This window comes from Astatotilapia calliptera, chromosome 10, assembly GCF_900246225.1.
Source record: "Astatotilapia calliptera chromosome 10, fAstCal1.2, whole genome shotgun sequence".
Classification (NCBI taxonomy): Eukaryota; Metazoa; Chordata; class Actinopteri; order Cichliformes; family Cichlidae; genus Astatotilapia; species Astatotilapia calliptera.
The window spans coordinates 19,655,288-19,669,770 of NC_039311.1; the positions used below are offsets into that span (position 1 = coordinate 19,655,288).

Below are 14,483 nucleotides of genomic sequence, written 5' to 3' on the forward strand. Positions count from 1 at the left end.
GATAGCCTCAAAGATATTTACCATCAGCTGACAGTGACCAGTTTTGGGGGTATTTGCAAAATTTTCTTTAATAAAAGCAACAGTACAACACTATGACAATGCTCCACTACAATTTAAAATCCTGAACCCAATTCATTAAAATGTGTGAGCATTATTTGGCTTTTTTATAAAGTAAAATATCAAAATTAAAAGTAACTATTCTACAGTAACTATTTTAATAGTGCACATGCATAACTGTGCTGCATTTTCAAGAGCAGGCGTGAGCCATGTCATGAAGACATTATGCTGAGAAAGAGCTCTAAAGAGGTGGAGAGCGTTGCTGGAGAAGTACAGAGAAGGTCAGGAGGAATGCACTGAGTCTTTGTGCCTTTAGAAAAAGTATATCATAGAGTGGCAAAAGAGGAACTGTGGTACTGCATGAGAAAGTCAGAAGTGGCAGAGAAGTATATGAGGGTGGTGCAGGACGGCAGTGAGACAATGTCGGGAGGCAGTGAGGGTAGAATCAAATCAGGGATTGGCTTCTTGTTTGCTAAAGATGTTTGATAGATATAAAGATGAAATCAGGTATCGGTCTCTATAACTATGATGTTTGCAGATGGCATTCTGATCTGTAGTGAGATCAGGGAGCAAGTGGAAGAGACCCTGAATAGGTGGAGTTATGACCTGGAGAGAAGACGAGTGAAGGTCAGTACAAGCGAGACAGAATAATGTGTGTCAATGAAAGACAGAGGTGTAGCAGTGGAGATACAAGGAGCAAGGCCAACCATCCAACCCAATGGTGCACAAGAGATGCGAAGAAGACAGTGGAGATGGGTGGAGTGTGTGAAGACTAGTGTCATGGGTGATATGTAACAGAAGGATAGCAGCAAGAATAAAAGGCAAGGTTCCCAAGATAGTAGTGGGAACTGCTATGAAGTTTGAAAACAGTGACACTGAGAAAAAGACAGGAGGCAGAGCTGATGTTAAAGATGGCAGAATTTAGCTCTGGACAAGATCAGAAGTGAGTACATCAGAGGGAGACAAATTTAGGGAGGAAAGGCTGAGATGGTTTGGACATATGCACAGGGGGTTGTGGACAAGGGATGATGAATAGCAGGCAGAAGGAAAAGAAAGTGTTGCATTTTGCTGCTGTAGAACTCTTTTGAAATAATATATTAGATTTGTTCTCTTATGTGCTGATCTGGAAGTGCTCGATAGAGCTTTCACATCAAACCCACCATGGTAAGAGTTGATAGTCGTCCCTCATCTCTTTTCTGTGAAAGAAGGTGAGCGCTAAGCATTATTAAAAGTTACTTCACACAACACAATAACAACAATTACCTGTTGAGATAATAAAAGTTTAAGCGGAAGTTGGCTAAAAATAAGCAAAGGAATAGTTGACCTGGTTTTGCTAGCTGTTAGCATAGTTAGCTAACAGACATGCTTGTATTTATGCAGCTGGAGTTTGTAACTCCAGTCTCCTGCAGCAGGGTTTTATGTGAGCAGGCGCAATCTGTCAAGAGCTGCTCCTAGCATCTTGGAAATAAAACTTCAATGGTCTTTATCTGAATAATTATATTGGCTCGACCAATGCTACAAATACACAAATGACAGGTAGGAACAAAAGAAATTTCATTTTCCCTCTTAGACGTCAGTGTTCCATCAAAATTATTTTAAGTTTTTATTTTAAAAATAAAAATCATTTGAAACTGTTGCTTTACAGATTAACCTTATTTTATGAAATAGAAAGTACTTATATGTTGGTACCATACTGTATATACTATATGCTGTATATAAACAACTAACATGCTGTTTATTCCTCAAAGTAAAGTTAATGAATTGATGACTGGAATTTGGATTTTTTCCAGCAGTGGAAACTTGTCTGGTAGCCAAAACAAGTCTGTTGATGTTTCATTTGTGATGTCATGTACACAGTGCTTGAGACTTGGGTCTGGACTTGGAGGAGCTTGAAGATATAGTCCTCCATACTGGATGTTATACTGGTTGTAAGTAAACATGTACTCCCTGACTGCTTGGCAGTGGCTTGTGGAGGTTGCTAGCTGTCATTGGGTTAAATTTGTTGCACTGTCATGCCTCCAAAATGCCAGAAAAGCATTTTGGGGTTAGTGAGGCAAGCGTGGTGGCCTGTTAGTGACCAAAGAAAGCACAAGGAGGTTTTAGCTAAAGCACCATCTAGAGCAGCAACGTACACAAACCACTTGCCAACCAGTCTGGGAATGCACATTTTCCCCTTGCAACTGGTGACTGTATCACATCCAAGATGGTCGACAACTCTTGAAAAATATGCATATGCTGTCATGAGAGAAACCTCTGTTGGATATCGAGACTCCGACTTGCCTCGTTTTGTGAAATGCAGTTCTAGATAGATGGTGATGACAAAAAGCTTGGTGTAATACTTCACACTGGGACTTAACAAACAGATGGCTACACTCATGTTTTACGTGCCGACTGTGGTGGCTGTGTGCAAAAACATACATAAACATAAGGCACTCCTACCCACACATATAGAGCTCAGTTGCATAGTATCTAAGGTAATCATGACACCAACAGTATCGTTAACATTTTGGACATGCACCAAAAAAAGGATGCCTCCACACGCTAATCTTCCAATACCTAAATTGGAAATGGGTCAAACTTCACAAACACACTTGGACACATCCACAGTTTGTTTTCATGTGTGAGGGTAAAGAAGTGTGTATGAGTGCTTTGAGGCAGCAAAGCTGATTGTATTTCCTCTCCAGCAGCTGATACTGTAGCTGCTGTGACCAGCTGCAGCTGTCACTATGTGTCACATGCACCCACACACACATGCACTCACGCCAAACTCACAGCACACAACCCACCCCACCTGCACGTAACCTTTAACTTGAATGCATACGTGACAGCGAAGTCTTCATGAATAACCTGGATGACTGAATAAGCACAAAAAGCTCCTGTCTCAGGGGTTAGTTTAAAAGGATAAAGGTGCAGCACAGTGAAAATCACATTTCTTCAATGTCATTTTACTGGACAGCCTGAGAGGATTTGGAGGAAGCATTTTCCTTAAATATTCCACAGTTGTGGAAATTTCTTGTATAATATTTTAGACATGCTTGGTCAACAGCATGTAACTGAGTTGTATTTTCCACTGGCTACTTGAAAAGCATCATTGTTTCAGTGAGTGCTAAGGCTAAGACAAAGCTAGGAAGGACCGGATTAGCAGTGTTTTATTTATTTTATCTAAGGAATAAATACAGTGACATTAAAATACACCCAGATTTCCCCGTAACCTGTAACTGAGAAAATAACTGCATGCTAACGGCACATCATCATCAACATATATATATATATATATATATATATATATATATTTTTTTTTTTTTTTTTTTTCTTACTTTGTTTCTTTCTTACTTACTGTAGCCTCATGTTTTGGTGCTTTATTGTAGGGTCCATATGTATCAACTGGATAAAATTCATGATCTCCTCTTTCCCATGTCACTGACAAAAAAGTTCCTTTAAAAAACAGAAAATGAGGAGCAATTTTCAGTCAGTACGTTGTTTGTTTTTTTGTTTAAGTTTCTGTATGTGGTTAAAAAGTGCGATTTCAAAAGTACAGAGAAAACGTTTTATAAAATTTTACACTAAAACTCTTTTTTATGGTGTAATGTAAGATTTATCAAGTCCGATTCAGTAAGTTCAGTTATCATCAAAAGGCACACTTCAGTTATTCTACCTGTTTTATTTCCCATAACTTAATGAACTTGAACCCCAATGCAAAAAACAACACCCACCTGAAAGGTAATCCAAATTTCAACAGTACATTAAGAAGATTCTGTGGATGTTTCGAGCTTTACATTGCAAAAAATACTCATTTTCACATACTGTAAACATACTGTACACTGAGACAGATACATGTAGGTGATATTTACAGTAACTGACATTGCTCAAGAGTATTTTAAAAAAAAATCACATATCAAATAATTATTTGTGCACATAAAAGATGAACAAGAGAGATCATTTTCAGTCTGACTTGCTCTGCTTCGTATTTGGACAAATTTATTATCATCACTTTGAATTTAGGAAATGGCGAAAGAAAGACTAATCCAAACAAATTTTTTGTTTCTGCAAAGCTTCTGCTGAGAGCGATGTATAAAGTAAGCACTTAAAATATGTGTAACCTGATTGGTATGTTTTTACAGGGAGTGTAACAGACAATGTTATTGAACCAGATCCAACTACATAAAAAAAGATCTCCCAGCTCTTGTGACAGAGTGCACCGTTCGTACTTATAACAGAGCAAAAGCAGACAGGATAAAAGGAAAGCGTGGGTTTATGGTGTTGTTGGTGGAGGGACAAAGTGGGGGATATAGTTTAAGGGAATACGTGATGAAAGGAAGCCAACACATGGGGAGGACACTCATGACAGTCACAAGTTTGGGTCTCACATGTTTATCTGATACACAGTTATACACCACCAAATAACTAAAGACCAATTGTGAGTTTTGTTAGAAGGAATGAAGAAAACAGGCAAACTGCGAGCCTTAAAATATACTCCCCGTTTCAAATAAAACCTTGGGCCACTGGGCAAACATGTAGTTTTTTATCTCAGTCCTGTTGGGTTCTGGTTCATGGAGAGTTTATCTTGATATTGTACATAAACTTTGGTTTCTGAGAAAAAAAAGTTTATTTTAACTGCAAATATTATTTAAATTTCACATTTAATCCTTTGTGGAACAATGTAAGAAACCACCGTTTTTGACTTAAAAGGCTCCATTACTGTGGCAGCTTTTCAAGACAGGTAGTCCTCATCTGGTATTTTGATGGTATTTTGCAAGAACACATTATGTTCTGTCAAAACACTTTTACTTATTCTAAAATTCATTTTTACCCTTCAGCTGTATAAACCTGATTGAGTATTATCGTAACCCTGGCAAGTGGGCGGGCAAGGTAGACACTCAAGTTTGTGATGGAGATAACTTGAGAACGAGGCGACGCAGGATATTCAAATTGATAAAAATCTCGAACGAGTCAGAATCTCAGAGACCTTGACCTCAAGGTCAGAAGTTTTCAGGAAATCTTGTGAATGAGATAACAAGGCAATGCAGGATTTTGACATTGATTCTAAAATAAATATTAGCTTTGGGAGGTGTAGAAGTACATCTACTGATGCGAATCTTATTCATCCCACCTGATAACTCAGGGGCTGTTAATGATCAACAGTAGTTGAAAGTCTTTAATGTTCTGACTCTGTCCTCTTTCTGCTCAACATTCTCAAATGTTCCTGCACCTACAGAGCATTCAGTGCTCTCCAGTACATTCTAATGCTGCTGTGCTGCACTCTTATTATGAGGACAATGATCTTTTTGACAATGTGCAGTGATTTGAAGCAGCAACCTCGCCGACGGCTCACTCCTCTTCTGTTTTTAAGCAACAGGTAATCTCATGACTTTAGTTGAGGAGCATTTTGGAATGAAGTAGCATGCATGATATTTTAGTACTCTTAAAACATGTTTTATTTGGTACCAATATCATCCCTGTAGTAATTCCAATTTCAGGAAGTTGATAATGTTTGATGTCACTTTGTGAGTTTTTTTCAAGGCGCTGCTTTGCAAACTTTTCCTGTGTTTAAAGCTCGTGAACCAAAAAACTGCCCTTTTTTCGTTAAATAAGCTACAGCATGATGCCTTCATGATCGAGACAAACTTCATACCTGTTTGAAAGGAGACACTGCTGAATATAGTTTGCCCATGTAGCTAGCTGCCTTCTTGATTCACGCCATTATGAGGAAAAATCTGACCCTGGATCATAAATAAAAACGTTGACAACGTGGCCTTATAAAAGACCAAAAGGTTGAGTTACTCAACTCTCAAACACAAACATTATTAACTTCAACAAATCGGTGCTTACTGCACACACAATGGGAATCCTAATGCTCTAATTGGTCAAGCTATTGAACTCAGACTGTCCTTACAGCTCCAGGTGGCAGAACGGTTTGCCTGCCCGTTGGTCAAGGATCCTGGAGCTACATCTAAAACTTGCTTAGAGCAAGAAGATGGAGGAGCCAGATTCAGTGAGCTGCCTTGAATTGAACTCTCCACACTGCCCCTCCATCTAGAATGCTGAATGTCAAGCTCTGTAACATCAGTAAGAGCTGAGTTCCCATTCAGCCTTTGTGGGGGATAACCGCTGTTCTCGCTGCATAGTCCCAATAGTCTCCTTATGCTCCACTGTCTTCCCTTACTCCTCAAATGGAGTATCTCCTGGAAGGCGTGCCTGAAATCGGGGCTGCGACAGTAGATGAGAGGATTGAAGGCTGAGTTGGAATATCCAAGCCAATTGAGGAGTCTAAAGGGTACCTCAATGTTTTTCAGGCTGAGTATGTTTCTGAGGATGTTGAGGATGAAGAATGGTAGCCAACACAGTGTGAAAGTTCCCATGATGATACCCAGAGTTTTTACAGCTTTATGCTCTTTAAGAGAAAACCTAAGACGCTTTGTGGCCGAATGTTTTCCGTCCCCTTTGTCTGTCCTCAATCTGCTCTCTTTCCCCTTTTCTTCTTTACCAGTGTCCATACTTGGGTTCTGCATATTTAGACTATCGTCTCCTGCTTCTTCTCCCACCTCAGTTCCTGTCCTGCTTTGATTTAATGCAGGGCTATCATCAGGATAAGCAAACTGTGAAGCGCAATGCAAGTTATACATATGTCTTTCCCTTCCTCGGATCTTCTCCAGCTGTTTCTGAGCCTCCTGGAACACGCGGGTGTACAGGAAAATCATCACCACCAGTGGCAGGTAGAATGATACAATTGAAGAAGTCACTGCATATGCCGTGTTCGTGTTGAACTCACAGCAGTTTTCATCTTTCAAACATAAGAGAGCTATTTGATCATGTGACACCGACATCTTCAGATGTATGGGTAGGAAGGAGATGAGGGAGGCCACCACCCAAACTGCGAGCACCACTGCAACAGCTCGACCCCTGGTTATCAGCAGGAGACAAAAGAGTGCGCAGAGAAGTGAAGAATGTTGCAAACAGTAGACGTGAGTGACAACACAGAGATATTTTCTTAGTTAAATATTATGTTGGTTGTCCAAAAATGTAAAAGAGCTCTAAAAGCAACATAATAGCCATGACTACATTCTAAATTAACTACAGCTAAGCCCAGGATCTAGCTCAGGCAGGTAACATGAGCTGCACTGCGTCATGCAGAGATAACATGCCTCATTCTTCTCATTCTCCCCATGTCATATGCCAAATACACTCTTTTTCAGTTTGGTGGTCTACTTAAGCTTCCTTTTAAATTTTATATGTAACGTATTTGTGGGTAATTATGAGTTTGGGGTCTGGTTAATTATATTCTGCTAAATATGTCCTTCTGATTCATTCAGATTTAGAATGGCTAATCACTAAGATAATGGCTTTTCTTCTTTACTGTTACCTACATTATACATGTATTAATTTGATGAATTTGAGTCAGATATAATAATGGTAAAAAAAGAAAAAAGAAGTACAGCATCTATAATTTCTAAGGTTTTACATATCAGGATTTATTTTTTTAAACACTGTCTAGTCTTTATCATCATGTCTTATAACGAGGTAACTATAACTTGAGATGAACAACAACACATGACATGTTGCACTGTGTCATTATTTCTGCAATAAAAACAAAGCTAATATGTGGAAGCAGTGTGTAAAAACAACATGAATTATTCGCTTGCACAACAACCTTGAGCAGCAATGACTTGAAATAGTCTTTCTCTGTGTGTCTTTATCAGTCTCTCACATCATTGTGGGGGAATTATGACTCATTCTTCTTTACAGAGGTGTTTCCGTTCATCAGTGTGAGCAGGTTTTCATTTACTCAAAGCTCTCTTAAGGTCACACAGAATTTCAATCAGCTGGAAGTCTGGACAGTAACTGGATCTGACTGAGTTAGAACATCTTTTCTTTTTGAGTCATTGAAGATTGCCTGCTGTGCTTGTGATCATTGTCGTGTTGCATGATCGAATTTGACCTAAAATACTTTTGGTACACAGAGTTCATGATCGACTCACTGACTCCAAGGCGCAAAAAGTGGGCTTGAGATTTTGCACGAGGTGCTTGTGTTAATATGCTGTGTTTGGCTTTCACCAAATGTGGCGCTGCACAATATAGCCAAAAATCTCCACTTTGGTTTCATGTGTCCAAAGGACTTTGTTCCAGAAGTCTTGTGGTTTGTTCAAAAGCAACTTTGCAAACCGAAGCTGTGCTGCTATGCTCTTTTTCAAGAGAAGAGGCTTTCTCCTGGCAACTCGGCCAAAACAAGCCATGCTTGTTCAGTCTTTTTTTAATTGTACCATCACGAACTTCAACATTTAACATGCTAACTGAGGCCTGCAGAGTCTGAGATGTAGCTCTTGGGTATTTTGCAGTTTCTTTGAGCACTGCACGGTCCAACAGGAGGAATTTGCTGAGAAGTCATTGGAAGATTAGCAGCTGTCTCGAATGTTTTTCACTCGTGAATCCTTTTTCTCAGTTTAGAATGATGGATTTCAAATTGTTTAAAAATGGCCTTATAACCCCGTCCATAAAATCACTGCTGATGTTTTTTCTTCTTCGCATTGTGTTAACACGCACCTGAATGTTCCTGACCAGCAAACTGCCAAAACATCTGCTTTTATTGAGGCGATTACACATTTATTGAAGTCCATTTGATTAGCAGCACCTGGCTGCTACCTACCCTGTTAATCCCAACGGAAGCAGTAAGGAAGTATTCAGTTTTTCACACACTGCTTCTGCGATCAGGCATTAATTTTGTATAATAAACAGTCACACAGTGTAATATGTCCAATGTATTGTTGTTCATTGAAAGTTTTATTTAACTAATTTTAAGACCTGCTAACGATTATTTTAATGTTACTATATCCATATTTTACCACGGCTGTATTTGAGAATCAGAATATCTTCATTGTCATTGTAACAAATACAATAAAATCAAGTCTCATATTTTCCAGTATGTTGCAACTCTGGTTGTACCGCAACACGTGTCAACAGTGTTTGCCTTTAACAGGAGACAGAAAGCACCTGATGTGACATCACTGGTTGGGTTTAACAAAGTGTGCAACATCTTTGAAAGTTTGAAAATGTAGCGATATTTGCAGTAGCAGCTTGATCTAACCTCATACTACATACTAGTCAAGCTCCATCTCTTTTGTACCTGGTGAGCAGTGTTGGGTAGCGGAGCGGCGAGGTGATGGCAAGGTAGCGGTCCAGTGCGATCACACAAAGCGTTTCGATGCTGGCAGTCACGCACAGCACATCGGTCGCTGTCCAGAAATCACACATGAAATTTCCGAACTGCCAGACTCCCCGCAGGATGGAGATAGAGCCAAAGGGGACCACAACCACACCCATGATGAGGTCAGCAACAGCCAGTGAGGCAATGAAAAGATTGGTGACAGTCTGGAGCCGCTTAAACCGCAGGATGGCGGTAATCACCAACACGTTTCCTGTGTAGAAGAAAGCAAACTGTGTTCGAAACTATGAACTGGATCAATTGTAAAAGCGCATTTCAAATAAAAGCCGTCATCTGATTGAACCGAAAGAGTCACAGCTTACCGAAAACTATAGCCAGGACCAGAATGGCCATAGCAACACCAAGCAGCACAAGTTCTGCATCACTGTACTCTGGTCTAGAAGAATTGAAGACCTGGGTGAAGTTACTGTGCTGTGAATGGTTAGTCTGTGCTAACACAGTACTCACACCTCCCATGATCTACAGTGAAAACACACAAAAACACAGCTTTGGTCACGAAAGATAAAGACACATAAACTGATTGTTTTGCATGCATGATCAATTTAGTAGGGAAGACGTTTAAAAGGTATACAAGAGATTGGACAGCTTGTATTTGTTCCTTGGTATGCCTCTGTGTTTGTCATGCTTTTAGCAGTTTGTGCAGCAGCTTATGGGATTTGTATGTTTTTTTTGGTGTAGCCTCAGTCCACAGGATCAGCATTTGGCTGCAACTAGTCCACACACACTTCCTAGTGGGGTGTTATCTGCTCGGGCTCCGATGCTTTTTGAATAAGATTACATGTGACCCTTTGATCTGTTTGGCCTTCTTTAACAAATAAGGGTATTCCTTTTTTTTTTTACACCATTAATGCCATTAAAACAAAAAAGCAAATGCCAGTGCTGGTAAAAGCAAGAGGATGGCTCCTGCAACACATGTAAATGAAGACACTAAATGCCCTTGTTATATAATAGTGCTTACATAAGTAAATGCACAGACAGATGATTGTGCTCCTAAAGTGCCATTAACACACACAGGAGTATATTTAAGCTGTTTGTATTCCAACAGATCATTCTTTCTGCCAGGATGATCAAAGAATGAAAAGATATCAAACTTTGAGCAGTATTTGATGAAAAATAGCTTTCACAGAAGTCTGTGGATGAGAGCTAGCCTGCTTTTTATCTTATCGAAACATACATACTGTGTATATGTGTTCACAGAGGAAGTTATATGTTCCTCTATATTGTCATGATTTAAACATATCCTCCCCAGTGACAACATACGTCCTGTGATATAATGTCATGTATCAGCATCCAACATGTAGATTATTAGTTTTCTTTTTTTTTTTTAAACTGATAATGAATACTGCAGTGACAGAAAACAGGAGAAAAGTGAGCAGCAAACTTTTACAGGAAGTAAATGTCCTTGTCCAAACCACTAGGCCATCAGGACTTCCTCTACACACTAATCTTAGTGCCATGGTACAGAGTGTACACTTTCGATTCAGGGTGTTACTAAGCACAAATAACTGATGCTGAGGAAGAGCAAGGCTTGTGAAATACTATATAGGCTCCAGGAGCCCGTATACTGGTGTTTGCAAAGGAGCAGTGCATGGCAGAGCAACAACAGGCAGCTTAAATAAATAATCCCCACATTGCTCTGATGGTGATATAGATATATTCCAGTGATACATTAAAAAATACATAACAGTACAGTTTTGGCATCAGTTGCATTTATTCCTCAATGTTATTTCTAGTCATGTTCCAGCATAAATAGTAATAATAAAAACAAGACTGAATATAAATGCTCTTCCACAGCAGGCATCTAACTGACAGCAGACATATGGCGATCCTTGTTTGCGCTTCTGATGTAGATCCCTGTCGGGGGATGGTACGTTGTATAAGTCATCCTGTCTGGACAGTCCATGAGTAGTAGACAGATACTAAATGTCTGCTACTTATGGACTATTTGCCCTTCACAGGTGGCATTTGACTTATTTTTGCTTTTCTCCAATATGTGCAATTAAGAGAAGAACACATCTATGTCTTAATGCTAATCGTAAGGCTGTTTGGCCAACTGGATCTTCTGTGTGCATTTGCACTTAGATGCATGTGAATGTTGCCTTTATTCCAATGCAGTCCAAACACTCACAACATATGTTAATTGGCAGCAGTAAAGAGGTGCATTGATTCACGAGTGTTTAACCAGTTCTCCCAGGGTCAATGAGCAAAGTGTTGAATTTTGGGATGCTTTTTAAATGTCGGGCGATTGTTGTTTTTATGACAGTCATCCTGTAAGTGGCATAATCGTCTAAACGTGAAAGTTAAACGGTGTCATTACTTTGCAAGTGCGAGGCACCGCACATTAATTTGGAGAGCAGGTATGCTGTCAATCATGCCGTCTGCGTCCACAGCAGCGTGTTTGTGCAAACATTCGTCATTGCTTGGAAAACGTCCCTAAGTCAGCACATTAACATTTTAGTAAATACGAACTAAAAGTGCAGAGAAAATGATGGATCTGCTGGAAAGGTAAGTGCAGACTCCTTTTAAAAATAGCATTTTCCTTAATTGTGCTTTGAAATGAGTTCTGTTAGACAATAATGTGTGTGATTGTGCACTACACACACAAAAATCAGACTTTCATGATTCATTTATGTTTACATGATGTGACAGTCGCTGTCGTTTTTCTCACAACACCAGCCACTTACCCTGTTACTCTTTGCCTTAATGACCCCTGCACTACCCCTGCAGAGGGGATCAGTACTGCAGGAGGTGGTTGCACACATTAATACCAAGTCAAACTTGGAAAACTGACTCCAATCGCCTCCCTAACCAAAACTGTTTAAACAGCTGAGACCGAATCAATCACAAAAGATTTACTGAGACGTAAAAGTCCCAATATTTAGGCTGAGGGAGCATGGCGATAGTAAGTACACTGAGCACTTAACACACAAAAGCTCTTGCACAAATATAAGCATGAAGCTGCAAGTGTGTGGAAAATACACAGAGAGAGAGAACACCCAGCTTTTGTTGTCATCGGTAAAATAAAGAGATGGCGGTAGAGCAAACTGTGAAAATGACACATGCTTTACTAGGAAAAGATAAACAAGTTTCTGTCCTGATACCATAATAACAGGAAGAAAAGGAAGAAAATCAATGATATCTGTAGCTTTTGTCAGACAATTTAAACGATTATATGATAGGTAATCTTCAAATCTCCCGTGATGTCAGAGTTAGGTGCACATGTTTTAAACAATCTCATCGTCAAATAGTCTTGTAAAACTAGAAAAACTTGAAGATTCTTTATCTGCACTGATCCCTTAGCATTTACTTTAAATCTATATTAATTTCACTGCTTTGATAAGTCCAAATAAATCACAGAGAGTGGTGCTTCCACCCGTGACAAATAGGTTGCCTGCAAGATTTGCACTTTGTAAAACAGACTTTTATTTTCAGGTGTTCTTTAATTGTTACCTCCAGACTTTGTCCTCTTCTTCAGTCCAGTGATTTCATACTCCAGAAGCTTTTAAATCCACCACACAAAGATTCATAATAAAGTGTCTGCCAGCAGCTTCTTCTTCATTTTTTGCTGAGTTGTTAATTTCAGGAGTTAGTGTGCGACTGACATGCACAGACAAACACACACGCGCGTGCTCTGTCTCGCTCCCTGTTTCTGTTCCCACACATGTATAAACACTTTCAGGTCTCAAGCACACTTGCCCCTTTGAAGCAGCTGAGTCTGTCAGCCTTTTTATAAGCAAGCCACGATGACATCACAGCAGGATAGTAGCCTATCAGAGGACAAGGAATGGCTTTTGCTATATATCATATGTCTGCAGTGCACTGACAGCCGGACAGCACCCAGTGCTCTCTGGGAAACCTTAGGGTTTTAACATTTATTTATTCAGGGCAGCTTTTCTGAGCTTCTTTTCAGCACCACCCTCCTCACATTCTCACATAGGAGGTGCCAAACAAAACCACAGACTTCTGTATTTGGCTGCTGTTTAGCTGTACTTCTGCACCACAGCAGTGCAAAACATAACAGCAACACTATTCAAACTGAATATGGCATTATACTGTATTCCCATAACCTGCACATTCAGTATCAGTATGAGGATATAATAAGAATCACTTTGCATGCTCAGACAGAAAGTCAAGGCTAAACATCCATTCACCAGTCTCTTGTTGCATTAAACCTTAAATTAGATTGTTTCTTTGTTCCAAACTGCAGGGCTGATTTTAATATTTATAATTTTATATTAAAATGTTTAATACAATGTGGACTACATGAAGTCTCATTAAGACAAACTTAGAGGCAGTGGATGAGGGAAACAAAGTGTTTTATTATGTAATTTTGAATTTTCTAAAAGACATCAATTCATGAGTTATTTCCTTGATTTCTCTACCACTACACAGTCCTGTGAAAAACTAAGTGCACATCTTGATTCAGTAGCTGGTAGAATGACTTTATCCATCTTTCATATGCTTGTGGGGGACTTTTGGCACACTCTTCATTGCAGTGTTGGTTCAGTTCATTGAGCTTTCGTTTACACCACAAGGTCCCCAGATGATGTGGCTGCAAAATATCATTATCTCTCCACCACCATTGTTCGAGGTGCAGAAATACTGGGTTTGGTTTTGCCAAATGGGGTGCTGTGAAATATAGCCAAATATCTTCGCTTTGGTAGGAGCTAAGGACACTTTAACCATGCTGCTATGTTCTTTTTAGAGACAGGTGGCTTTCTCCTGGCTGCCCTTCCAATGAATCCAGGTTTGTTACATCTTTTTCTAATTGTGTTTTAACTTTTAACATGCTTCCTGAGGCCTGTGAGGTTTGGAATGTAGCGCTCGTTTTGTTGTTGTTGTTTTTATTTCCCTGAACATTGCATGGTCCCAGCCAATTCACCTTGAGGGGATGTACAATATGTAGGGATGGCAGTTGTGTGTTACCACACACTGAACGCTCCAGACCATCAAACTGCCAAAATCTCAGTGTTTATAGAGGTGCTCACACTTGTTGATGATCAATGAATCAAAGAGATTTCATTAGCAGCACTTGGCTGCCACTTACCAACTTAATTCATAAGGAAGCACTGAGGGTGTACTTACTTTTTCACTGTGCTGCATGAACTGTATTCATAATGAAAATGACCCACAATAGAACATGAACTTTGCTGCTTCACATTTGTGCATCAGTGTTCCTCATTTCACTGATCCATCACAGCACAGACAA

At 39.6% G+C, this 14,483-nt stretch overlaps 1 protein-coding gene across 1 annotated transcript; it reads right to left on the reverse strand.

Annotated features, from left to right (window-relative positions):
- Positions 1 to 3,702: 3,702 nt before the first annotated feature.
- LOC113030848 (beta-2 adrenergic receptor-like) lies at positions 3,703 to 12,963 on the reverse strand. Its single transcript, XM_026182589.1, has 4 exons — positions 12,725 to 12,963; positions 9,577 to 9,733; positions 9,176 to 9,467; positions 3,703 to 6,957 (listed from the first exon to the last, which is right to left on the reverse strand). Exons 2-4 carry the CDS (start codon positions 9,728 to 9,730, stop codon positions 5,922 to 5,924), a joined length of 1,482 nt encoding a protein of 493 aa, XP_026038374.1. The 5' UTR covers positions 9,731 to 9,733; positions 12,725 to 12,963; the 3' UTR covers positions 3,703 to 5,921.
- Between the last annotated feature and the right edge of the window lie 1,520 nt (positions 12,964 to 14,483).

What these genes read in the sequence shown, in the direction of transcription:
- LOC113030848 (XM_026182589.1), bottom strand. Translation starts at nt 9,730, where the DNA reads ATGGGAGGTGTGAGTACTGTGTTAGCACAGACTAACCATTCACAGCAC. An exon ending in GGTCCTGGCTATAGTTTTCG is followed by an intron (nt 9,468 to 9,576) that starts GTAAGCTGTGAC and finishes TCTTCTACACAG; the next exon opens with GAAACGTGTTGGTGATTACC. An exon ending in TACCCAACACTGCTCACCAG is followed by an intron (nt 6,958 to 9,175) that starts GTACAAAAGAGA and finishes GCTGATAACCAG; the next exon opens with GGGTCGAGCTGTTGCAGTGG.